Source organism: Equus asinus, chromosome 5, assembly GCF_041296235.1.
Source record: "Equus asinus isolate D_3611 breed Donkey chromosome 5, EquAss-T2T_v2, whole genome shotgun sequence".
NCBI lineage: Eukaryota > Metazoa > Chordata > Mammalia > Perissodactyla > Equidae > Equus > Equus asinus.
Window position 1 is genome coordinate 24,926,377 of NC_091794.1, and position 26,456 is coordinate 24,952,832.

Here is a 26,456-nt window from a genome sequence, read left to right on the forward strand (position 1 = left end):
TAATGGATTCTTTAGAAACGATCTCCAGCTCTACTTGTGTGACAGCAGTAAGCCAGCCCTGCTTAAATAAGAAGGCAGTGTCCTGTGACCAGGCCCAGTGGCATAGTGGTTAAGTTCGTGCACTCCGCTTCAGCAGCCCAGGGCTTCACAGGTTTGGATTGTGGGCATGGACCTAGCACTGCTCATCAAGCCACGCTGTGGCGGCATCCCACATGAAATAGAGGAGGATTGGCACAGATGTTAGCTCAGCCACAATTTTCCTCAAGCGAAAAGAGGAAGATTGACAACAGATGTTAGCTCAGGGCCAATCTTTCTCACAAAAAAAAAAAAAAGAAGAAAAAAGAAGGCAGTGTCCTGGACTTCCTGCCAATAAGTGAGCCTGATGCCTTTCTCCCCACCCTACCTCCAGCTTAATTCATTTGCATATCCTCCTCATTGTTGCTCTTTCCCTCTTGCCACAGCCCTGCCTTCATTCCCCGTCTCACCACCTCTGGTATTCCAACAGGTGCACATGCATGAGAGCACACACACACGGTCATCAAATATATTCCCCTTTAGATGCAGACTGCACCCTTGATGTCACAGTCTGTCTGCTGGACCACATGGTGAGCCCATTGGTTCAGGATACACTTCTCCAGAAGCAGGGAGACGATAGCCCAAATTTACCTTTGGAGGGAATAACAAAATCAAAATGACTCAGGACCTCTTTGAAACCGTGCTGTTTCCTCTTTTCTTGATGACAAACCCCAGAAAGTTTTTCTAACAATAAATGCTAGAGGTTTCCTTTCCCGGGATTCAGTACAAAGCCAGAGGGAAGCATTTTGCTCATAAAGAACCTCATAACATATTGCATCATAATAATTTAATAGAGTAATGACATTGCTTTGATCCTGACATTTCTTTAAAAGTTTTATTCATGCCTGGAAAAACGCTAGACGTTCACACAAACACTTAAACTACTTGCTTTGCTCGTTCTCCCACAATTTATTACATGTAATTATTGCAATCGTGAGGACCGAGATGTTGCAATGGAAGAGCTGAAGTGGAATATTCCATCATTTGTGAAGAGTGTTGTGACCTCTCGTGCTTTAATTTAAACTCATCATGTCTATTTGAAGTAGGGGGAGTGATATTCATCAGAAAATCTGTCATCTTCGTAAGCTGCAAATTAAAAAGCAAAATAGAGTTTAATATTGCCACTTGCCTTCAACAATTACATTGAGATGGTAGTGAATATCTTACTCAGAGTTATGAATTGATATGCCCAGCACAAGATAAGTAGTTTTTTTTTTTTAATTCTTAGCTTTTTTTATTCAAGAATTAAAGCATATAGAGTTGATGTAGGATCTGCTGACTGGGAACACACTGGAATCTAGTTTGGCTTCAAATGTTGATCTACAGCCTGGACACATTAGAATTACCCAGGGAACTTTTCTAAACAATGCAGATGCTCTGATCCTGACCCCAGAGGTCCATGCACAGCCAAGTGTGTGGGTCATTAACTAGGCTTTTCCAAGAACAGCAAAGTCAGATACTCCCCCCAAAGCTATTCCACTCGCGAGGAAGTTTGGGAAGCAATGCACACTATAGCTACTTCAGAGATTTATAATGTACCTCATCATATTATGGGATTTTGGAAGTCCTGCAGGAAAGAAACCAGCTTAGCCCAGCATTTCCCAAACTTAAATGATATGTGACCTTGAAATCCAATTTTTGCATAACACCCGGGCAAGATTTTCCCAGGATATGGTTTAAGAGCGGGTAATCTACTATAGATTTTCCAACAGATGTGTGGGGAAAGCTCCGTAGGTGTACGTGTCCAGGAGTGGGGAAGAGGGTGAGAGATGTATGACAAAGAAAGTGTAGGCTTGAAGACTGGGACCCACTGATCCTGAAGGACTAATGTTTCCCTAGTACCTACTGTATGCCAGGCCTGGGGGTTGGGTTCTTTACCACACGGATTTATTAAATCCATACAACATCCCCACGAGGCTGTTATTTAAAGATGAAAAAAATGAAGCTTTGGAAGACCTCACACCTGTGACTAAGTGTGAAGTCTAGGTCTTTAACTTGGGCTTGGTTGTGGGAGGGAAGGAAAGTGAGACGTGGGGTCAGAAGAAGGGTGGGCGAGTGGCAGTTGCTGTTAAAACCTTCATTTTCTAGAAAGGCATTAATTGTACAAATAATATTCTTTGCATTTAATTCATTTTATAATGCTTTATCTCTTGAGAATTTTCAAACTGAGCACCCTCCCGTGGGTTTTTGACATAGGCTGTTTTACCATTTATTTGATCACCCTTAAAGGAGAAGGGCCTGGGTGCCATGGGAGTCAGAGTTTAGGGGGCTGGAGTGGGAAGAATAATCCTTAGATGGATAGAGGTCCTGAGAGTGGGGAAGTGGAGGTTTCCTGCGAGCCAAGAGCATTTATCCTAGGTGCTGGGCCTCCAGAGTCTCCCCTTTCTCCTTTCTCTCTCATTCCAAGTTCTCTCTCCCTCCTGGGTCCTCCTTTCTTTAAAGTGGTTCATTTTCTTTCACAGTCCTTGTCCTGCAACAGCTCATCAGTTTCTTCCCCAACTTGCCAAGCCATTCCAGCCCCCACCCCCAGGCCCTGTTCAGCCCCTCACAGCTCAGGGCTGGATGTCCACTCATTGTCTTCACTGAGGTTTATATTGAAGGCCAATGTGAGAAATGACCAGGTAAAGAATATCTCAATGCCTGAAGAACTTCTTCTGAAGATGTTGGACATCATTATTGTTCCTCCTGGAAAAGAGCCACATAGTAAATGTCTTTTAAAATTCTGTTCCAGAAACGAAAATATATAATATCTTAAAAATAAATTCACTTTATATTACATATTATATAAGTAGAGAGAGTGATGATCCAAATTACTTCTCTTTGCAACAAAAAAAGATGTTACCTTTTTGGCCTTGAAAAAAGTTTGCTTCTCAATTATGGCATTACATAATATTTTTTCCTATTTCTATTTTAGATGTATTAAATACACGTATGTTACCTGCAATTCTTCTGAAACTAGCAGTAAATATGATACCTTATGGATTCTATATGCTTGCATTTCTAAAGCCCAAACTGCATTATAATTTCTCCCATTCCCTGATTCAGATCAGGATTCACACGTGAGGGGAAAGATGATTATCATCAAATGGGGACTGCTAGGAGTCCCCAAAGTGTTTTTAAGTGACTTTTTCTTATTACAAAAGTAATACTCATTTATTGTACAAAAGGTTTAAAATGCAGATGGGCAGAAAGAAAAAAAATCATCTGTAATCCTCCAATTGTTATTAGCATTTGGCTTTCCAAGTATGACTTGCCAAATATTTTTTAATTATACATATACATATATATATATATTTAAAGCAAAAACATCTTTTTATATCATAGGGGAAACACAAGTAACACATACATAGAATGCATAACCAATTGTAATTATAAGATACTGCTGGACTGCTTGGACAGTAGTAGCCAGGGAGAGTAATTCAAATCAATAAAATTTATTTTTTCCAGTGTTAGAGGTAAGTAGTAGGATAATTCAAAATTGCTTTATACTTTTGATTTAATTTTTGAATTAATTGTTTAAATCAAAATTAAATAAGAAGGTATAGATTGAGAAGTCCCACCACCACTATCTTTATCCACCCTGTTCCTTCACCTGGTTTCCTATGGTCATCACTTTTTTTAAACCATTTTATTGAAGTATGATTGACATGTAAAAAGTTGTACATATTTAATGTGTCCAGCTTGATGAGGTTGGGGATAAGTGTACACCTGTGAAACCATCACCACCATCAAGGCCATAGACATATTCATCACCTTCCAAAGTTTCTTCCTACTCCTATTGTTATTATTATCACCATTATTATTATTCGTGTGGTAAAAATATAACATAAGAGCTACCCTCTTAGCAAATTTTAAGTATACAAGACAGTATTGTTAACTATAGGAACTAGACATATGGATAGATCTCCAGAACTTATCTTGCATAACTGAAATCAGACCCTGTGACCTTTAGTTTCTTGGGTTGGATAAGGAAATATATTCCCTACTTAGACAAAAGGCAGCATATTATATACATTCTTCCACACCTTGCGTTTTTCACTTGACAGCCTGCCCTAGAGATCTTCCTCATGAAAACACAGAAAACTTCGTCATTTTTATCACTATGTAATCTTAAGTTCCGTAGATGTGCCATAGCTTAAATACTTTGTCATCTGCAGACCATCTTTTGCTATTACAAACAGTGCCACAATGAATGGTCACGTGTATACATCATCACATACATGTGTAGATACAACTATAGGAAATTTTCCAGCATTAAAATTGCAGAGGCAAAAGATAAGCCCATTTTTTATTTTGATAGATCTTGGCAAGTTGCCCTCTGTAAAGATTGCACCATCTTCCATTTCCATCGGTATGTTTCCCCACCACTTGCTAATTATTTTTTATCTGAAAAATTTTGTGTGATTTTTAAAAAGCAAATTCCATTCCAATGATGCTGGCTTATTTGAGTTTATATTCTCTGAGCTCAAACCAATTGGTTAATATATTAATTTGAAGTGAGTATAGTCAACTCTTTATTATTTGTTAACACAGAAAGGAGCCATAGCACGGATATCCACAATGGAAGATAATTCGGTAGTAATTCAATTCAGCTTTGAAATATATTGTGACTTTTTCCCTATGAATTTTCTTTCCTAACGATGTCTGCTTTAGGAAACATTAACTCATAGTTTTTAGCACAGACTGGCTACTGGTGGAAGAAGGCCAAGAATTAGAAAGAAGTCAGTGTAGTATTTAAAATTTTTCCACTTTATCTCTGGGATTGTAGGTGATGTTTATTTTGTTCTTTTTGGTATCTATCTATTTATATTTTAATGTCACAATGTGCTCAGGTTACTTGAGTAAAAATTTTGATTCATAGTTGCTGTTAAAATGAAAGGCCTAATACAAGTATAATATTTAATTATTTTCAGCCTGAGAAGTGTAAGCTCCTGAGGGAAACAATATTATTTTAAGAGGCAATTATATATATGTAATTCAATCAATTAACAGGTTTTTTTTTAAGATTTTAATTTTCCTTTTTCTCCCCAAATCCCCTCAGTACGTAGTTGTATATTTTAGTTGTGGGTCCTTCTAGTTGTGGCATGTGGGACGCCACCTCAGCATGGCCTGATGAGCGGTGCCATGTCCACGCCCAGGATCGGAACCAGCGAAACCCTGGGCCACCGAAGCAGAGCGGGTGAACTTAACCACTCAGCCACGGGGCCCGACCCCAACTAACATAAATTTTAATGAAGTTATTTCAAATGTATTTAAAACTCCACCTCACCATGTATCACTTAGAGAGTGGAGAAGCCACGTGTAACTAACTGAGAGTCTACAGGGTTGTGTTGGCCTCGGTGTAACCCTCTGGGGGTGGTCAGCAGGCCAGAGGTGTCTGATTCAGCCTTTCTCTCCCCTTGCAGCATCTTCCTCAAAGAGCTGGAGAAGTACGAGCAGCTGCCTGAGGATGTGGGACACTGCTTTGTTACCTGGGTAACTGGCCTGAAATCCTTCTTCTCCCGCTGTCCCATACTTTCCAGGAGTGCAAGTGGCACCAGATGGCATTGCTATTTGGTGCCTGACCTGAGGATTGGTGTCACTGCCAGCGTAACACAGGACCAGGGACTGCAGAGAGGGGTCATGAGTAGACCTGAGAGAAGTAGTCCATCCCCGAGGAGCAGAGACTTCCTTGGGAAAGGTTTTTAGACATCATCCCCAAGCTCCATCTTAAGCTGTCTAAGAGCTTTCTAAAATTGAGATATCAGAAGAGTGGAACAGGACCACCACCATTGGTAGAGGAGCTATACTAGCTCCATCCGCTAGTTATTTTCACAGGATGAGGATTAGGGAATTAGAACTTTAGGAAGCTACCTAACCTTTACGTCTATTTTCCTCCTTAATAGAGAAAAACAGACTTCTTGGGTATCCATCCCAATTCTGACCTACAAGATGAATGTCTAGGCATTCTCTCTCTTGGTCCTATTGTCATGGACTGAGTAAATGGACTGAATGTACCAGATTCTAATTATAAAAACAGAAACGTTAGTCTCCATTTGTATCCCCATTCCACATTATTCTGAGCTCAGGTTCGTGATATGAGTGCAAATATCTCCAGGGAAGTGCACCTAGGATGCCAAGTGCAACTAAAGATGGAAATCTTTCTCCAGGGTCAGGAGTTCTAATATTTAATAATTATCTAATCATAACTTCCACTCCAAATGGGCTAATTACTTTTCAAAATGTCTTCACGATTCAGAGAGTTTATGCTTTCCACAGCCCTATGGAACAGGCAGGGGCTATGGTTGTGTTTTAGATTTTATAGGTGGAAATATTTCAGATGAGATAGATGGTTGACCGTCCGCTGGCGTGTAATAAATATCACAGCCATTCCCACAACTCAAGACCTGAGTCGCTTTCTTTTCATGAAACCTTGATGTTTGCTTCCTGGCATCCTCTCATTTCTTAGGGAAGTCCCAGATGCCGTCTCATTTTGTGCCTCTAAATACTTGAGCCCATGCACAGATCACATTAATACTGATAAATAATTTATGATCTCTTGCACAGCCAATGTAGAGAAAAAACAAGATAGACCATTAAGAGAAGGGATTTTTTTTTTTTTTTTTTGCATCTTGGTTCATACAATTTGTGGATTTGCCTTACAACCAACCATAAGTGTGATTATCAGCATCTCTTAGGTTTCAGAAAACCTTTGGTGATTGCATAAAATATGCACCTTTTGCTAAGAATTATTCCAAGATGACTTGCTAAAGTCTCATAATCTTAATGTATGAGTGTAGTGCAGGAGTAAAGAGTAGAAAGAGTTGTCTGTAATGTATTGAAAGGCAGTGATTATGACCAAGAAGCCTGGAGTCGGGTTGCCAGGGCTCCATCACTTCCTAACTGTAGGAATTTAAAGTCACTTAACCAACCTATGCCACAGTTTTCACATCTGTAAAATGGGGTAATAATAATAGCACTCACCACCTAGGAGTCTCGTGAGGATCAAATGAGTTAATATACATAAAGCACTTAGAAAAGTGCTGGCATGAAAGAAACCTGATCTAATTAACACGTGTCTAGGCAGTTCTCTCAGAAGAGGACATCCCACATGTGCTGTAGGCAGCAGGATGGGCAGCATTTCAAGAATAGGAAAAGTGCTTGGTAGCCAAAATACACACAGCTTTCCCAGTGGATAGGGTGTGTAGGACTGCCCAAGAGGGTCCCGAGAGAAATAGGAAATGAGTTGCTGCCAAGCCATAAGCTTCTTGACTTGAAGTAACAACCCAGTTAGGAATCATTGCTCAGGTCCTGCCCTGCAGGGTCATCCTGCTTTCCATTGCCTCCATCATTGCTTCTGGGAAGTTGGGGATGATGCCATGGTCGCTTGACATGCCCTACAAACTCCCCCAGTGGAGACATTTGGAGAACAAGCAGGGCCACCTCTGAGACCGTACTTCATTTTCCTTCTCTGATTTTTGTTTTTGAAATACTGTCATTTTTCAAGATGGGAAGCTCAATTGTAGGTAGTCCAAAACAGGGGAACGATCTTTAAATAAATTCTGTCCAACTTCAGAATACATTATGGTATGTGAATTGGTTTTTCTAAGTCTTTCTAGCACAGACTGGTGTTAGAATGAGCTTGCTTTCAGCAAGCTTTCCCCACCTGCTGACAGGAGGGAAGCCTCCAGAAAGCTCTTAGGGGAGCCCGGGTCAGATGAGCCCAGAGCATTCGCCACAGATAATCCAGGCACCAACATCCGTGGGCTTACTGTGCAGCCCTCTCTGCACCTTCAGGCACAGCGGACAGGAGGAGCAACTAAAGGATGCTTATCTATTATCGTCTTTGTTCTTTTTAGGCAGACAAATTTCAGATGTATGTCACCTACTGTAAAAACAAGCCTGATTCCAACCAGCTGATCCTGGAGCATGCGGGCACCTTCTTTGATGTAAGCTCTGATTTTCCGTTCTTGAGCCCTTGAGGAGCAGGTGGAAATGCTTCTCTACTTTGGAATAAGGGATTTTTAAATTATCCTTTCTTCCTCATTTTTCTTTACTGGTCACTCTAAACCTCATGTCTCATGGATAAATCTTGGAGAAAAACAAAAGCCGTGTTTGTCTTTTGTTTTTCCCCATCCCATCTCAAGTGCCATGATTTTGGATGCGGCGAGTTTGTCTCCATGCCTCAACACCAAACCTAGCTGGCCATAAACCTCATGTTTAGAGGAGGCTTACTATGATGCAGGAGTTGATTAAGCTGTTTCACTTCTACCTCATATACAGCTCTCTCAAAGTGTGGTCCTCAGACCAGCCACATCAGCATCACCTGAGAACTTGTTAGAAATGAATGTTTTTGGACCCCCACCCCTCCAGATCTGTTGTTTCAGAATCTCTAAAGGTGGAGCCCAACAATCTGAGTTTTAAGAAGCCCTCCAGGGGACTCTGGTGCCCACTCAAGTTTGAGAATCACAGCTCTAATGCATTTGTGTCAACCTTGGCTACACGTTGGAATCACCTGGGGAGCTTGGAAAAATATTGATTCCTGGGTCCCACCCCTGAGCTTCTTATATACTTGGCCTGGATCTGGCCTGGGCATTGAGAGTTTTAACAGTTTCCAGGTGAGAGTGACGTGCAGCCAGCTTGAGCACTTGTGCTGTAAGAAAGCCGGGAGAAGAGTCAAGGCCGACGTGCCTCGTCAGGTGCTTTGGTTTTGAATGAGTCTCCAGTACTGTCGGCGAATGAGGGTGTAAGTCTGTGTCCCCAGAGAGTGACCTATTGGCTGTAAAGTGAACAGAATCAAGTGGGCCACTGCAAGATGCAAGGGATGAGCAAGAGGGAGAGAAGATATGAGGGAATAGAAGGAATTTCAGTGGGAGACAGACTGTAGCAGTGATGGCCATTCTGGTAGTCAGAAGTGACAGAAACTTGAAATTCGGAACTTTTTAATGTCCGTCAATCTATCTTTCTGCCTACCTGCTTTCATTCTTTCCGTAAATATTTGACTGTCTGCTGCATTCAAGATAGTGTGCAAGGCGCCATAGGGAAGACATTTAAACATGGTTCCCATACTCAAGTTTACAAAATAAACCTTGTCTGAGCATCTTTCTAGCCTGACACTGCCATAGCAGAAATGATTCTACAAGTGTCTTGTTGCTCAGTGAAGGAACAATGCTTGAATGGGAGAAATCCAGATGAGAAAAAACATACATGACTTTTAAAAAATGTAGCATTAATATGAAAATGATCCTAAATGTCCCAAACTGGAATTTCTGAGGTTAGATTTGATAACATAGAAAATTCAAGAAAAATACTACTCTAACTTGGTATCAGAATTTATTGGATGCTCTATACCACTATTATTTTTGCTTAATAATGTATTTCTCTTAAGATATTTCTGGTTAATTATTCATCAACAGTATCCAGAGGGTCTTTCTGCAGTTTTAAATGCATTGTGCCTTGTCTTCCACTTAGCATTTGTCCAAACATGCATGTCCTGTGCTCTGAGCATGCCTCAGACTCCTGCTTTCTTGTCTTTGCTCGTACTGCTCTCTCTGCCTAAGATGGATTGTGCCCACCATGCACGCATGCAAGCATGCACACACATACAACCGCACACAGTCACTCTTCAGACTTCTTCCTATCCTTTAAAGGGCAAGTATTGCTTCCTGTATGAATTCTTCCCTTTCTCCAGTGTGCATTATACTTTGTATCTCTGTTATAGCATTTGTACGGATTTGCCTCTTGGCAGGTTAACAATGTACCTTTCTGTTAGACACACCTCCCCCAACCCGTGAGCCCCTCAAGTCTTGGACTGATGGTTTGCCTGGTTCATTTTTGTACGCATCACAGTGTCGGGTGCTAAACTGTATTTTCCTTTAGTCCTATATTCCTCGCATCCCTGCTTCTAGCCAATTTCTAGGCTTTGATAAGTCAGATATAACCCAAATGTCCCACCCTATGCCCCACTTCCAACATAGAGCGTGATGAGTCTCCACGTTAATTGGGAAAGCCAGTGGAAGCCAGAAACCCAGTCCAGTAGGAGTTCCTGGAGCTTGGCCTGGGGGTGGGCAGGAAGAGCAGTAAATTCTCCTCACTGTTCCCACAGCTTTCCAGAAAGCTTCATCTTGTAGCTTTTTTCCATTCCATCAGAAGGGTTTCCCTGAGCTCTGCCCTGGGAAACAACCCGCTCTAGCCCTTCATTCTGTAAAAGAAAGAAACCCTCAATAAAGGCAGTCTCTTATTATCCGTTGTCATAGAAAACACAGAAAATTGAAGTCCCAGATAGGCCCACACATTCACATGATCTAGAATATTTTGCTGTAAATGTAAGAACTGTGAAGCTGTGGTGTCTGATGCCGAGTTGATTACTCAGTGTGGCTTGGGTGACCCAGCCGCTGGAGGCAGCCCCTGCCTCGATGCTCCACATGCGGCCTCCCCAGGGCTGGGCGTCTTGCCAGCCAGGCAAGAGTGTCTGAGGTGCATTACTGCCTGGCTCTTTTGCCAAAGCTCCCAGATAACTCACAATGTTCGTTTGCCCGAAGAAAGTCAAGCCACCAGCTGTTTTGCCCGTCTTCCTTGAGCAAGTCCTGCTTTAATGGCACACTGTTAGGGAAGAGGCAGATGAACAAGGAGATTGCTACTTTCTGTGCAAGTTGGTGGGAAATGGAATAATTTTTTCATTATTCCCTCTTCTTTACCCTCCTCCATGGCCACAGAGCAAGTCCTATCTTGTCCAACTTTAACATGTTTCTTGTGCTCCTCCCAAGGCTTTATTCTCACTAATCCTAGCTCAGGGCAAAAGCCCCTATGTTATACACCTGGAGATACAGATATAGATATAAATATAGATTATACATATGTTTAAAGAGTATGATTCAGTGGTTTTAGTGTATTTGCCGACATGTGCACCTATACCCACAGTCAATTTTAACATGTTTTCATCACCGCAAAAAACAGCCCCACACCCTCAGGCATGGTTCTCATTATCATCTAAATACACACTGATTATATCAGCCTGTGTATTTTGTTTTATATGTTTCCCCTTTATAGACTGCCATTGCTCCAGCTTTCCACTTCACCACCCCCTACGTATCCTCTAAGTCCCAGCTGAAGGCGTTACTGCTACTAAACCATTGACGGCCACTCCTGCATCCAGTGATTCCCCTCTGTTCTTGCTGGCAATAACCAATGAGAGGCAATAACCTTCTCTTGTCCTTTGTGCTCTCTATTTTATGTGTGTCAGTATTCTCAGCTGGCTAGAATATAAGGTACTTGAGGGAAGGGACTAAAAGGTACCCTTCTCTAAACTTCATAACACCTAGACCTCGGGGAATGGAAGACCATTTTCAGAGTAGGATAGAGAATGGACTGAAAGGAGAGACTAGAGCCACAAACAGCAGCTGGAGGCCATGGTCTTAGCCTGGGGCTGAATGAGGTGGATGATGCTGGTGAACATGGAGAGGAAAGGCTTGTCACCAGGGATAAAAGAAGAAAAACAACTAAAAATGATTCCATGGTTTCCAGCTCACAAGATCTGAAGAATGAAAGAGGTACCGTTGATCACAATGGAAAGTTATAAAGAATGAAGTGGTGGTTCAAAGTTGGGATGTCTTGCATTTGAAGAGAGGAGAGATAGTAAAAGAGAGAAGTCCCATGCTATTCTAAGGAGACTGTGGGCAGGCGGAGGCTCAGGCACCATCAGAATAGAAATAAGAGGCTCGCGCTCTGCCTTCCATTATCCCCATCTTCCCTTCATCCCCCTTTTATTTCCTCCATTCTGGGTTTATTTCCTTTCACTTCCGCTTCTTCACCTCTCCTTCCCCCTTCTGTCTGTTATTTATGTCCCCACTCCCTTTTCCTACTTTCATCTTTCTCCATTTCTTAATTTCCATTTCTGCTTCACACATCTGCTTTCCTTTCCTAAAGCTTTCCTTTCCTAAAACTTATCCCCTTTCACCATCTCTCCTTTTTTTCTATTTATATATGCATCTTGCTCTCTCTTGTTTCTCTTTCTAATCCCCTCTCCCCGTCAAAGAACAGTTTCTCATAATTGTCTGCCCTTTTTCATTTCTCCTCCCATCTTGCCCCACCTGCCTCCTCCCAGAACACACACCTGCACATCCCCTCGGTGTCTAATGGTGCCCATTTTCATCCCTGTAGGAGATCCAGCAGCGGCACGGTCTGGCCAACTCCATCTCTTCCTACCTAATTAAGCCTGTCCAGAGGATCACCAAGTACCAACTGCTCCTGAAGGTACCTCTCCTCCCCTCAATGGAACCCCCCCATGACACTACTGAGCAAGGCCAGGGAGCCCCAGTTTTGCCCAAGGATGGGCAAGTTTCCACCTGAAGACCTTTCCTTCACCTCAAGCAGAACTTCAGAGATGAGTCCACACTGCATGGCTGCCTCCAGACTGCATGTCCTAACCCGTGAAATTCCAGATTGCTTATTTGTTGGGGGAAAGAGGAGAAATGGGAGCAGGAACCAGTTGTGACTATTTTCACACCCTACCACAGCTCAACTTTTAGTGACTGCCACCCCAGGCACTGGATGGTACTCAGAGCCTCCCCTGTTCTTCCCTCCTGGGGCAGATTCCTCCCAGTGGCTCCTGCTTCTGACAGGATCAGAGGTCAAGGTCTTAGGGGCACTGCCAGTCTGCATGGGCAGTAGAGGCCCAGGGCAGCACCTACCATTGCCTTGATCTCTGCATTTGTCAAGACTGAGGTTTTTGAGAGAAAATAATCAAAGTGTACACATTAAAACACAATGATACTCTTGTGTCTGTAGGATCCCATAAGTTAGGGATTCTTCTGGAGCCAACCAAGAGATTTGGATTTTCTCCAAAATCCTTTCTTTAAAAGTCAAATAATCAAATTATGTAAAATATGTAATTTGGGTGGATTTCTTTTCAGAGAAAGATACACTGACAGTCTGAAAATATGACATTTCCCCAGAAAGCCTGGGAAATTGACCGAGGCAGTTATATAACCCCTGTCTATATTAATTCTTAAGGTGTAAGAGTGGAATTTTCCCTAAGTTTGAATATTTTGCTGGTCGCTCCTCAAATGCAAAGTATAAAAGGATAGTGAGAGGCATGTTATAAGTAGTATAGTTTCAGAGAAAATCAGATGAAATTCAGCTTCCGTTTAGAGATGCTTGCAGAATCTCATATATTCTAGGTTCACTAAACATGAAAACCAGTCTGGTTTCAAATCTAGGTTTCTAGTCACGCTGGAGCATGCCCATGGGTCTGGCCCATGGGGTCTCGCTGGCTTAGTGCTTGTGGTTCCACGGTGAGAAGAGGGGGGACAGCAGTGAGCCCGTGCCTTGGCCCTCTCCTACCCGCTCTGGGTCAGGGCAGGGCCCTGCGCCATCCTCTCCCTTCATCCTCCTCCTTCAAACCTCCTTCCTCGTCTCCAAGAAGAGACTATGAGCTTCTGCTTCCAGGCTCTCAAGTCATCCAACCATGCAGAAGCCGTTAGAGAATGACCCCGCGGCCTCGTGCCCTGGGCCTTTATCCAGGATTGGTGTGAGAAATAACAGTGTGCAGAACATCGCAGCTGTTTTGGCAGAACCGGTTTTGAAGATGTCATCCTCTTTGTTTTTTTAAGTTTCTTATGAAAGACTAACAGAAATTTTGAAAAGATCTCAGAATAGGGCCTGGGGTTTTCCGCCTGAAAAATGGATGTGCTTTCTACCTTTAAATCAGAAGAGCTTGAGGTCCTTCTTTGTGCCTTTGTCTATCAGACAGTTAGCGTTGAGTTCCGTGGTTAGTTGCAGGACAGGCATACATTGCTTAATGATGGGGACATGTTCTGAGAAATGTGTCCTTAGGCAGTTTCTCCATGTGAACAGCATAGGGTGTACTTACACAAACCTATATGGTGTAGCCTACTACACACCTAGGCTGTATGGTTCTAATTTTATGGAATCGCCGTCATGTCTGCGGTTTGTCATTGACCAAAATGTCGTTATGTGTCACATGACTATACTTTCTCCTCAGCCCAGATTTCTGTGTGTAATTATCTTCTCCTTCCCTAACCCACTTAATGCTTGACCCTTCTAAATGATTTTTCTTGTGACAGAAGATTTTTTAAATTTTATTTTGGTGGTTTTTTAAGTATTCCAAAGGCTTTTCAGGAATGGATGGGGTTGTAAATTTAAAAAAAAAAAAAAAAGCCAACTTGCCCATCCACACTATCAGGGTCTTAAATCAAGTAAGATGCAGTTCTAAGGGAAATAGAGCTTCTCACCTCTCCCTGTCGATTCCATAAGGCTGAGGTTCCTGGGGTTATGGGTGTGACACAGACAAGGGAGGAAAGTGGAGAACGGATAGGCTGCCCTGCGTTTTGCTTATACAGATGGGAGGGTGGGCTCTGGACCTTCACTCTGTAATTGGATGTTTAGGAACAGGTGACTGTGCAGGTAACTGAGAAGGGAAAAAATGAAGTAGTGTGAATTTGATTGTGGGGAAGTTGTAAAATTATTGGAAAAAAAGACAAGATAATTTTGGCCTCTTTTAAATGTGCTGGTGGCAGAGTGCCTGCTGAGTAAAAGGAAAATAGTTTTGCTGAGCTTTTACTATAAATAAATAATACAGGATTTATTTTCTCATTAAAGTCAGTTTTACACCAAATAAATTGATATTTAATTATCAGTCCGCTCTGGGGTTCCTCAGTGGAGGTGTTGCATGAAAGTAAAAACTGTATGTCAGAGTGTTCAATATTCTCTGTGTAAATCAGCTGCAGCTGTCCTTTGGGGTCTGAATTAAGTGTGGAGCCTTCTCCTTATCATAAACTATAGCCAGGATCCAAGGAGAACTTATTGGCTTTGCTGGTAGATTGATGGACTTGACAAATTGCTTTGAGGGGGTTAAACAAATTCGTGTTTTCTGTTGCAAACTGAAGCATATTTCTTATTTCTCTCTTATGTTTCTGCTTCAAGAGTTCCTTTGATGATGTGTGAGAACAAGGTTGGCAGGGTTAAAATTAGGAAAGGGGTGGGGAGAGTCAGAGAACTATAGGTTGGCAGAAGTAAGTGCAACTTCTGAACAACGAAGCCATCATACTGACTGGAACCAAGCAGAGCTGAGGACCGGTCTCTTCCACCTCCCAAACATGTGCTCTGGACAGTTCACCTCTTCTTTAGACATGCAAAGCTCCCTTCTTTGTATGGGAGTGTATCCAAGATAACCCAAAGGATTGGATTTTCATATCAGATGCTCACTAATCAGATATCTTACCAAGTATAAGCTTTACTAACAATTTCAAGGATACAAATAATCCCAAGGCAGAGGTAAAACAGAGAGAAGTCCAGGACCACCAACAGTTCCAAGACCTTCCTTGCAGCCTCAGGATGTGCTGTGGCCCAGATTAACATACAAGGTCATCTAAATGATGTGTGTTGCATCGTACCACTTACCCGGAAGAGATCCATTTTGGTCATGAAATGTCCTCACTTTTTTTAAAGATTTTATTTTTTTTATTTTTTTCATTTTTCTCCCAAAGCCCCCCAGTACATAGTTGTGTGGGTTTTTTTTAGTTGTGGGTCCTTCTAGTTGTGGCATGTGGGATGCCGCCTCAGCATGGCTTGATGAGTGGTGCCATGTCCGTGCCCAGGATTCGAACTGGCAAAACCCTCGGCCGCCAAAGCAGAGTGCATGAACTTAACCACTCAGCCACAGGGCTGGCCCCCTCACTTTTTACTTAGATAGTTGCGTAGCTTATGTGATACTTTCCAGGGAGCAAACACCCTAAAGCCACAGATTCCAGGCTGGTTTATCATAAGAAGTCCTAGACAGGCCAGATATATCCTACTAAAAGTGTTCTGTAGATAAGGATTCCCCTGTTAGCAAGTGCCATTAGTTTATTTGACAAGGGGTCTGTCATTAATGTGTTTACAAGGTTTGATCTGGTCAATTTCTTTCTTTCCTGGAAGTGAATTCCCATCCATCCATCATCCCACATTCCTCCCTTCCCCACACAGTGACAAAGATAGCAAGATAAAATAACCCTGATAGAAAAAATGAAAGTGGGGCTGGCCCCGTGGCCGAGTGGTTAAGTTCGCGCACTCCGCTGCAGGCGGCCCAGTGTTTCGTCAGTTCGAATCCTGGGTGCGGACATGGCACTGCTCATCAGACCACGCTGAGGCAGCGTCCCACATGCCACAACTAGAAGAACCCACAACGAAGAATACACAACTATGTACCGGGGGGCTTTGGGGAGAAAAAGGAAAAAATAAAATCTTTAAAAAAAAAAAAAAATGAAAGTCAGCATACCTCTGGTTTGGGCAAAATCATTGTAAATGGTCTTTATGATTCCTAAGCTAGTTAGAAATTATCTTTTCTCCATCACCCAGATACTATGTATCTTTTATGGAGGTGGTCTTGTCTCCAATGAGGAAGTAAAAGAGAGAGCATACTCTGGGAAGTCTCAGTGTGGTGGAGGACATGGGGGAGACAGGACTGGCATGATGGATGGAGTACTAGACCCTGATCCAAAAGACCTGGATTCAAGCCCCCTGCATGGCCTCCAGTGAATTCTATAACCTGGGGAAATCTGAATAACTCTTATTCACAGTTTCCTCATCTGACAATGAAAGGCCTAGTCCAGAATCCCACTGTGGGCCCCAGGTTAGGAACTCCTGATCCATATGATCTAAAAAATCTTTTATACTTCTGAAATGCTGTAAAACTATAATATCTGTAACCCCAGGTTGCTCCCAGCATGACGGAAGTCAGCATTCAGGCAGTAGAGGCACGTAAATCAAAGTGGTGCTACCTTCCGCTTCGGCGGCCCAGGGTTCGTGGGCTCAGATCCTGGGTGCGTACCTACGCACCACTTATCAAGCCATGCTGTGGCAGGCATCCCACATATAAAGCAGAGGAAGATGGGCACAGATGTTAGCTCAGGGCCAACCTGCCTCAGCAAAAAAAGGAGGATTGGTGGCAGATTTTAGCTCAGGGCTAATCTTCCTCAAAAAAAAAAAAAAAGTGTTGCTAGCAATAGATGTGCAGTGAGTGACCTAAGAGTGCTGCGTGTCTTTGCAGACCCTGTGTCTCCCCTTGATGACTCCACAGTGCTGCATTTCTGTTCACGTGCTTTGACAGGGGCATTCCCTTCTCCAGGAGGGCAGTCGAGTGACAGAAAATGCCCTCCTTGCTGACTTCGAGTGCCAGCCACTTGGAAGTTGGGTTGAACTGAGTTAGTTTGAGCTGAGGAAGCTCAGTCTGGGAAAAAAAAAAAATAGAGGCTGAATTCTTGGAAGATAACCTCCCACCCCACCCACTTTCTTTATAGTTTAGAGGGAGCCATTATAAGAGAGTGAAGCTGGTGTATAATTGCCTTGATGGGTTAGGTGTGGGAGGGTGGGGAAGCTGGGGAAATGGTTCTAATTGTGTCTGGACTTTTTTCCTAGGAACTCTTAACTTGCTGTGAAGAAGGGAAAGGGGAGCTCAAGGATGGCCTGGAGGTGATGCTCAGTGTCCCAAAGAAAGCCAATGATGCCATGCACGTCAGCATGCTGGAAGGTAGCTGTCCTCCCAGCCTCCCTGGGGGAGCCTCCTTCTTTCCTAAGACCAGGGAGCTTGTGGGAGGGAAGTGGCATGACGTCAAGCAAGGGGCAATGCTGGAGGAGAGGAGAAATGCCAAGTTGTTGCATAGGTCTTCGGAGGTGTGAGAGGAGCTCCACAGGGGCCAGCTCAGCTAACATCGCCTCCAGGTAGGACCAGGCCTAAGCCATTTCTGGTAGTGGACAGTTTGCTGCCTGTGAGGTGGTCTAAGACAGGCCATCATCCTTACTATAAATGTGCTACAGCCCTGACCCACAGCAGTCCTGTTCATCTGCACAGTATTTGCATTGCATTTGTCATCAGAATAAGTAGAAATCCTGTACACACACATGCGCACACATGCACGCACACACACAATGTCTTCAGCCTTATGCCTTTCTTTTTTTTTTTATTGTGGTAAAATATACATAACTTAAAGTTCACCATTCTAACCATTTTTAAGCATACTGTTCAGTGGCATTAAGTACACTCACGTTGGTGTGTAACCACCCTTATGCCCTTCCTAGCACTGAGAAATCCAGCCAAATAAACCTGGTAGGACTCCACCCAAGCACATTATGTTTACTGGAACCATATTCTTGGGACCCAGAAATCCAGTGGCATGAGACTCCAAAAAAGTGCTCTTAACACTGCAAAACAGATGAGCAGAGCAGCGGTATTGAGTAGAAGTTGTTAGATGAGTTAAGACAACATCCCAGTCTGGGCTGGCAAACAGGTGTTAAGGGAGATAAGTGTACTCTATTGTAAACGTGAATCTGTGGGCTGTTTTTTCTCTTCTGGGCTCCATCTCCCCCCATCACCTCCCCTTCCCACCCCACTCCCATCTAAAGGACGTGGCCAGTCTCAGTACTTCCTGGGCCACCCTTAGCACAAGAAGCCCCAATTCTTCATGCAAGGACCTAATTACCTTCTCCAGACTGAGGACTGACCATCTGAACGTGTTCCTGTTGTCACTGTTTCTCTACTGCTTTCTTTTCTGTTTGCACCCCTACGCCCACCCCTGGGTATCCTCCTCTGTAAGTTCCCTTCTGCTCCAGCCTGTCCCTGACCTGTATTGCAGATCCAGCTGCTCCAAGCATGGTCTCTGGACCAGCAGCAACAGCACCTGGGAGCTTATCTGAGTGCAAAATTGTGGGCTCCACCCCACGCCTCCTGAATCCCAGTCTCTTGGGGGTTGAGGGGTGGGCAGGAATCTATGTTTTTACAAGTTCTGCAAGTGAGTCTTAGGCATGCTAAAGTTTCAGAACCTCTGTTACAGATTTAAAGTGGTATAACTATAAGCTGTTGAAGGCTTGTGCACCACACCGTACAGGAGCAATCAAAGGGAAGAATCCTAGGAGTGGAATATAAGAAAGAAAGCCACGACAAATAAAGTAGAGTCAAGGACACTCAATCAGACAGTGTTTGTCCTCAGCCCCACGTCAAGCCGAGTCAGAGACAGCGGGGAGCTGTGGAGGAAGAAGGAGATAAGAGTCTGCCCTTGCAGGAGGTCCCCAGCTAACGGTGAGGCTGGGGGAAGTTGCATAGGACCTTGGCAGGAGATTCCACTAGTACTGGTTATGTATAGGACACCTGGCGTGGGAAGGGGATCTGCTTACAGTTCCGTGGAGCTGTCCACTCAAGTGTCCAGGAGTCTCAGGAATCAGTCAGGAGAGAAAAGCGCTGTGGTAGCTGAGGGCTCCCAGTGGGAAGCCTTTCTCTGAGCAGGGAGCAGAACATGGTGCCCCGAATGTGGCGTGGAGAAACCCCACAGGGTGGACATGGATGTTTTTCAGGGTTTGATGAGAACCTGGACGTGCAGGGGGAGCTGATTCTCCAGGATGCCTTTCAAGTGTGGGACCCGAAGTCGCTGATCCGGAAGGGGCGGGAACGGCACTTGTTCCTCTTTGAGATCTCCTTGGTTTTTAGCAAGGAGATCAAAGACTCTTCAGGACACACAAAATATGTTTACAAGAACAAGCTACTGGTAGGTGGGGTCGGTGGGGTAAGACAAGACTCCCTGTTTTCATGGCGCCCTTGGGCAGGAAGGGTCTTGAACACTCAGCTCCTCTCTGCCCCTGACGCCACCCCAAAACCATCCTGGACAAATGAAAGGGCCTCCTATTGGAAAGCGCGCCCCCTCAACTCCCCTTCTGCATTTTAGAGTTCACAGTTCTTCTTCCTGTTTGCTTTTAGCACTTCCCTCTTCACCTTCCCTCCCTGCTACCTGCTAACCAGGCACGTGCCTGTAAGTCCTTTCATCCTGGGTAGATGAACAGAATCTCTAGTGTGTTGAAGTTTGATTGACAGAGCCCCTCCTCGGTCCTCTCCTCTTTGTTGCCTTCCCTTCCCACCCCAGCCCTAAGTTTCCCCACTGCCCTCCCCTTCCCCGCCTCTCACAGGCATTTCCTGTCTACAGACCTCAGAGCTGGGTGTGACCGAGCACGTGGAAGGCGATCCCTGCAAATTCGCCTTGTGGTCCGGGCGCACCCCGTCCTCAGACAATAAAACAGTGCTGAAAGTAAGTACTGCTCCCTCTGGGCACAGGAGCAGGGTTGGGGTAGCGGAGGTGGGTGGAGGGATGAGAGCACATCTCACCTCAAAGCGGGGCCCTGGAGACTCTGCTGAGCCACTGGGCCTGTCTTGGGAAAGGTGGCATCACATGGGTATTGAGAAGCAAATTCTGTCATGAAAGCAGCCTCGAAATCTTGAAGACCAGTGGGCTGCTAAGTCCGTGCACTTGTACGAGCATAGGGGGAAGAAGCAGGGAGCAGCCTATTGGTTTTCCTCAACGGGACCCTTCACTATGTTCTCTCTGTATGTGTCCCCTCCAAGTGACAAGAGCAACGATTGGCCCTTTGACAAAACGCACCTTGATTTGCTCCACAGTCATTCAACATTTTTTCCTGAACACCTCCTCTGTATAAGGTGTTCTGCTCAGTGCTGTGGGGGATAGTTATGTATAAGAGATGGACGCTATCTCTGGGAACTTACTTTCTAGAAGCTCTAGTAAATCATGCTAGCATGGGAACGATGCTGATTGAGACCAGTGTTAAGAAAGGGCCTTTCACCAGATGATGACCTTAAAGAGTCCTTTCAGCTCTCCAGAGCATGGCAGCCCAGGAACTGAGTCAGTGCTTGCAGTAGTGTTAATCTAACTGAGAAGACAGCCTGCAGATGGAGCCCCCACCAGTCATTCGCTTATCAGGGAAGTGTCCATCCCCAAAGAAAAGATGGTCCAACCCTGACAAAAGAGTCACACTTGGTCACTCTGAATTCCTAGCATGGCTGCTACCTGCCGTGAGGCAGAATTACCTGAAAAAAACTCCACAAAGTCAAACAGGATGTTCAGGAATGGTAGCAATGCTTTCAATTAACAGGTTTACCAGGCTAAAAACTCAGGAGTGGCTTTCAGTCCGTACAAGCCTATGTAGCCAATACGAGGTGCTGAATGTCCTGACATTTATGCATACCAGTTGCTAAATAGCCACTGCCTCCAAATGCCCCCTCACTGCCCTTCCCATTGCTCCCAGACCTCCCCAGAATCTAGTAACTGATGTGTTCATCCCTGACCCAGTGGGGACCTCCAGACACTGCTCCAGCCCCGGGGCGGATATCAGCATTAGTCAGTGCCTGACAGCTTATTAAATACTTTGAAAATCACTCCTGAACAAGTCTCCATTGAATCTTGAGGTCATAGGTGTGTTCTAGGAGTTAGAGAAGCATGTCCCTGGGATTGAAGAGTCATAAGTATAAAATGAGAAATAGACTCCTCAAGCCTTTGGTATCCTTGAAAATAGTGGATTCAGCCTGCAAGAGGAGGCTTGAGAACTGTTTTGGCGGGGTGAAAGGCAGAAGGGGTTCTCACTCTTTCTCCCTGTGGCACTTCAGGCCTCCAACATAGAAACCAAGCAGGAATGGATCAAGAACATACGAGAGGTGATTCAAGAAAGGATCATTCACCTGAAAGGAGCTTTAAAGGAGCCAATTCAGCTCCCCAAAACACCAGCCAAACAGAGGAACAATAGTAAGAGGTAACCAGCGTCTCTCCCCCCAGCACGGCCTCACATGCTTCTGGGAGCGGGAATGGGGTGAACCTTTGCTTCCACAGGGGCGGTGTGCTCTGCAGGTGGCACCCCTCTCCATGAAGCCCCACCAAGTTCTACCTAAAATGAGCTGTCTCCTCTCTAAGCATCTCATCTGTGACTGTCAATTAAATTCAGCAGGGTTTCACTGAGCTTAGTTTTGAGAGACACTCTGCCAGGTGCCACAAGAAGATAACAGGAAGTGTAAGATGAGTCCATTCCCTCAAGAACCATCTCACAGTCAAGTCTCAGCCATGGAATAGTTAGAGAAGAAGAACCAGTAGCACGTGTAGGGATAGTAAATGCTGTAAGAATTCAAAGAGTGGGGGCTTTAGGATGAGCGTCAGAGTGGAGTGTCTGGGGAAGGCTTTGGGAAGGAGATGGGCAGAGTGGGGAGCTCTCTGGACTCGTTAGATGGGAGAAGGGCTTTGCAGATTGTAATGCATGGGAGGCACGATGGTCGGGCTATCCTTACAGATTTACCGCAGCCCCCCAGAGTCCTCACCCTCATTCATCCTAGATCAGCAATGTGATCGGGCGGAAGAGGACTTATTCTTTGTATCTTCATCTCTCTGGGCCCCTCTGAATCCCGGTTTCCCTTAGACTAGTGGATGACTTCTTAAGTATTTCTTTCTCAAGTCTCCATGTGACAGTCACCTACAATGACTCTTTTGGAGGACACTTCCAAAGAAAGCATACAAACGTTTCGTGTCAATTTTGAAAAAAGAAAAAAACAAAAGACTTTTAGGGGTGATGATCGTTGGTGATAACAGGCTCTCGTCTCCTCCCCTCTTCATGAATGGAATAAATCCAGAAGTAATTCACTCTCTGGTGCCAACCAGGATACACAGGCTGGGGAGAAGGGCCTGCAGAGTAGCAGCATTCGTCCAGAGGGAGGTGGTAGCCAAAAGAAGGGTGTGATAAAGGTAGAGAGAGATAGCAGCACAGAGCAGAAGCTCCAAGACCAGCATGGCCAGGATAAGGTCACCTCTCAGTGCTGGAAAGATAAACTGTGACTGTAGTGGAGGAGGGGTCATTTTGATTTCAGGTACCCATGTCCAGAGTCCAGGTGAGGTGTAGACTCAGCTTAGCACTGGAGACAGACCCTACTGCAGGAAGCCCCTACTTTAATAATGAAGACAGAATGGAAACAGTTACAGAGAACTGAATGTCCAGGACCATGGTGGAAAAGGATATCCAGGTGAGGTTAGCTAGAGTTACCCTGTGAAGAGCCCCTTTTTCCTACAGTAGGAGAATTTGAGCATCTCTAGAACATGGGATGGACTTGACATACCTCGGAAATGCTCCCCACCTTTTCTCTGTCATTGTCCTGACATGAGAGGGTGAGAAACCTTGGCAGACACTGCAGAGAACAGCCAGGCAATCTGTAATTTCATGAGCTTGGCTCCATGGATATGGGGACAGGGTTTATGGAGGAGGGGATTGGCTTGGAGAATACTCCCACACTTCTGGATAGGCTCCCCACATCCCCCAGAACTGGCTCCATCTGGAGTGGACCATAAGGCCCTGCTATAGGCCAGAATAGTGGGAAGCAGAAAGTACAGCCAACTCTCAACTATCTACAAATGGCGGGGAGCAGTGGCCCAGATATCTAAAACAACAGATGATCTAAAAGTCCTTTATTTTTGGTTGCAAAATGCATCACATAATTTCTTTTTACAGCAGATTTTCCTTCCTACGAATGTGTGGTTTATATTATTAAAATAAATTGGCATTTCCCAACCCCACAAGTGTTTGGTTAGAGAACAGTGAACTTAGAAATGTTCTGGGTGGAATAAAACACTTCTTATGACTAGTAGACACTGTGTAAATACATATGCATCACATGTATGCCCACACACACACACACACGTCCACATACACTCACACAGGAGAGATTGTGGTTGTTTAGACTCCATGAGGTGGCTTCAATATATGGGGCATTTTACCATGTGGTAACATCCTCAGACAGCGAGTTCACCTTCCTTCTAATGACATTACGTCTCCATAAGCAGTATCAGGGCTGCGGCTTCCATCAAAGCCTCCATGGGAAGAGCTGTCATTTCCTGTGCTCATTTATCCAACCCCTGGCCCACATCTGCTCCAGTTCTTCCTGACACAGACCATTCAGCCTTCCCTAGTTCCCAGGCATCTAATCCCCCTTGGCCCTGGCTATGGGTTCAGTGCAGAATTGGGACACAGTTCTAAGGGTGGAGAGCTGAAGGAGCACATGAGTGGGACAGCTGTATGGTCCAGGGCCCAGGAAGGAGTCCAAAGGCAGGAGTGCTCTCGGGACCCCGTCTTATCAGACGCTCAGAGCACAGCTGTCTCAAAAGCTGCTGTGGAATCTGTGACTGTTCTCCTATCTTTGAGAAGATGCCTTGGCCTTCTGTGCTGATAAGAAGTCATCATAAATAAGCATGAGATCAACAAGACCCACCAAAATGAAGGCAATAAACTTCTCCATCTCGAGGAGTTAAGGGTCCAACATCAGGAACTTCCCAAAGATAATCTCCCCTGGAGAAAATATCCCACCCCATTTTCTCAAGCAGAAGAAACACACGTCAAAACAATATCTTGTCAGTTCTGTTTTCTTTATAGGCCAGCTATGAGCCAACCCCCATCCTGTTACTGCAGCAGAAAAACTACTTGGATACCCTGAACTCTGGGATTTGGGACGATGATCCAGTCAGTGGGATAGAAGCCTAGGTTCTAAGTAGTATATACCTCTTCCTACTGCCTTTTATAGACCCATTACCAGGAAAAATGAATAAATAATTGCCCCCTCTGCACCATGGGTCAGAGGAGTTATGGAGAAGGAGTCATTTTGTGTTCAGTTATCAACATAGTGATTTACCATGTTTACTAAGTGTAAGAGGTGACCTCATTGAAAATCACATAGGGCTGCTCCCTTTAGTGGGATAATTTTAGACAAATCCCTGCTAGAAAGTGCTGAGGCTCTGCGCTGCCAGCCCAGCTGGAAATCCTTGTGTACTCTAAACCCACAGTGGTTCCCCCCACCCCCACCCCTGTTTGTTTTTTCTTCTTCCTACAGGGATGGAGTGGAGGATGTTGACAGCCAAGGGGATGGGAGCAGCCAGCCAGACACCATCTCCATTGCCTCTAGGACCTCTCAGAACACAGTGGACAGTGACAAGGTAGGACAGTGCCCCATCTTCCTTCCCCCAAGACTTCTTGTTGGCTTAAGCACCCCTGGAGAGTTATCCCCAGACAAATTTCTCCCGCTATGGAGGCTAACCTCAGGAACTGGTTGTCTCTTTGTGCCAGCCAAAGGAGAAAGAGCAGGGCTGGAGGAGGTGTGTCACAGCGTGGAGACCTTGTCTGAGGGGACAGAAGATTGGGGTGGTCAGCCAGACCCTCTCATGCTGTGAGAGTTTAGCAGAAGTGGCGAGCATGAGAGGCTCTGGGTCTCCTCTCCTTCTGAGCTGCCCTACTTGGGCTGCTCGGGCTGCTCTGCCTTCTGGGAGTCTGGGACTCAGGGAGATGAGGCTGAGATAGTTTCCTGAGACCTTAGTGGCTGTGATTGGCTCTTACTTATAATTTGAACAGGGCTCATCGCAAAGTTAGACCAAGACCAATGATTTGGGAAATGGCCACAGAGATGCTGTTTGGTAGGGGCCTCCTATCCAGAGGGGTTCTGGTGGAAATGATGCTCTGGGCAGATTATTGGGGGTCAGTTCCTGAGGGACAGAGGACCAGGAAGTGTTGCATGAAGCAGCCTGTAGGGACATAGTAGTCTCATGAGAAAGCTTGATCGCTTGCTCTCTTACATTTTGGAGCAAGTTAGCAAAAAGGAGGAGATCTGATGGAGAGTGACAGAAAGGAAACTGTAGCAGAGACTCGATGCCTTTGCTCAAGCTAGGAGAAGAACCCAACTGTCTGAATTTGCAGCAGGGGCAGGAGAAGGTTTTGTGTCCGACCCTACTCTCAGTGGCTTACCTCAGGGTTGGAAGAGTATGAGATGATCTTTTGCTGTATGTTAGTGAATTTCTTAATGAACATGTGGATTTGGCCCTAGTATTTAGACCTAGTATTTTGGCCTAGTCTTCATCCCCAGACAAAGGCTGTGTCCTTGCTTCATTGTAGTTTTCTAAGTTATGGGTATTTTTTAAGATGATATGCATTCATTAGAATTTTTCCTAATTTTTTTCTTACTGGGAAAAGAATGCTATCCCCAAACTTCCTAAAGTCATGGTGCTAAATCACACTCTAGACCAATGTTCAAGGACATTCAAGGTAATTCTATCTGACATCGTGCCTTCAAGTTTCTAAGTCATTTTTGACTATCAGAGTGGATGGAAAATTGGTTTTTTCCACTTGTTAAAACATACAAAGGAAACTATTTCTGTACTTTCCTTTCTCCTCTGATCTGTTGTTTAGAAATATAACCTAGAATATCCTATGAATGAAAGTGTTTCTTTTTCTTTTTTTTTTTAAAGACAGAATCTTTTTTTTTTTTTTTTTTTTTTTAAAGATTTTATTTTTTCCTTTTTCTCCCCAAAGCCCCCCGGTACATAGTTGTGTATTCTTCGTTGTGGGTTCTTCTAGTTGTGGCATGTGGGACGCTGCCTCAGCGTGGTCTGATGAGCAGTGCCATGTCCGCGCCCAGGATTCGAACTAACGAAACACTGGGCCGCCTGTAGCGGAGCGTGCGAACTTAACCACTCGGCCACAGGGCCAGCCCCGAAAGTGTTTCTTTTTCAACAGTCAGTGGGTGGTAAGTGCAGTGCAGTGTTTCCCATGTTCAG

General features: G+C 44.5%; 1 protein-coding gene across 36 annotated transcripts in view; it reads left to right on the forward strand.

Moving 5' to 3' along the window:
* KALRN (kalirin RhoGEF kinase) overlaps positions 1-26,456 on the forward strand; it is a 637,850-nt gene that overhangs the window by 401,616 nt on the left and 209,778 nt on the right. For all 36 annotated transcript variants that reach the window (XR_011503193.1, XM_014866840.3, XM_044771457.2 and 33 more), the window contains 8 exons: positions 5,481-5,550; positions 7,914-8,003; positions 12,214-12,306; positions 17,470-17,581; positions 19,399-19,589; positions 20,022-20,123; positions 21,494-21,636; positions 24,743-24,845. Coding sequence is in view for 35 of the 36 variants with exons in the window: in XM_014866840.3 (XP_014722326.1) it covers positions 5,481-5,550; positions 7,914-8,003; positions 12,214-12,306; positions 17,470-17,581; positions 19,399-19,589; positions 20,022-20,123; positions 21,494-21,636; positions 24,743-24,845 (904 nt within the window). In the remaining variant the exon portion in view is untranslated. The remainder of the gene's footprint in view (positions 1-5,480; positions 5,551-7,913; positions 8,004-12,213; positions 12,307-17,469; positions 17,582-19,398; positions 19,590-20,021; positions 20,124-21,493; positions 21,637-24,742; positions 24,846-26,456) is intronic.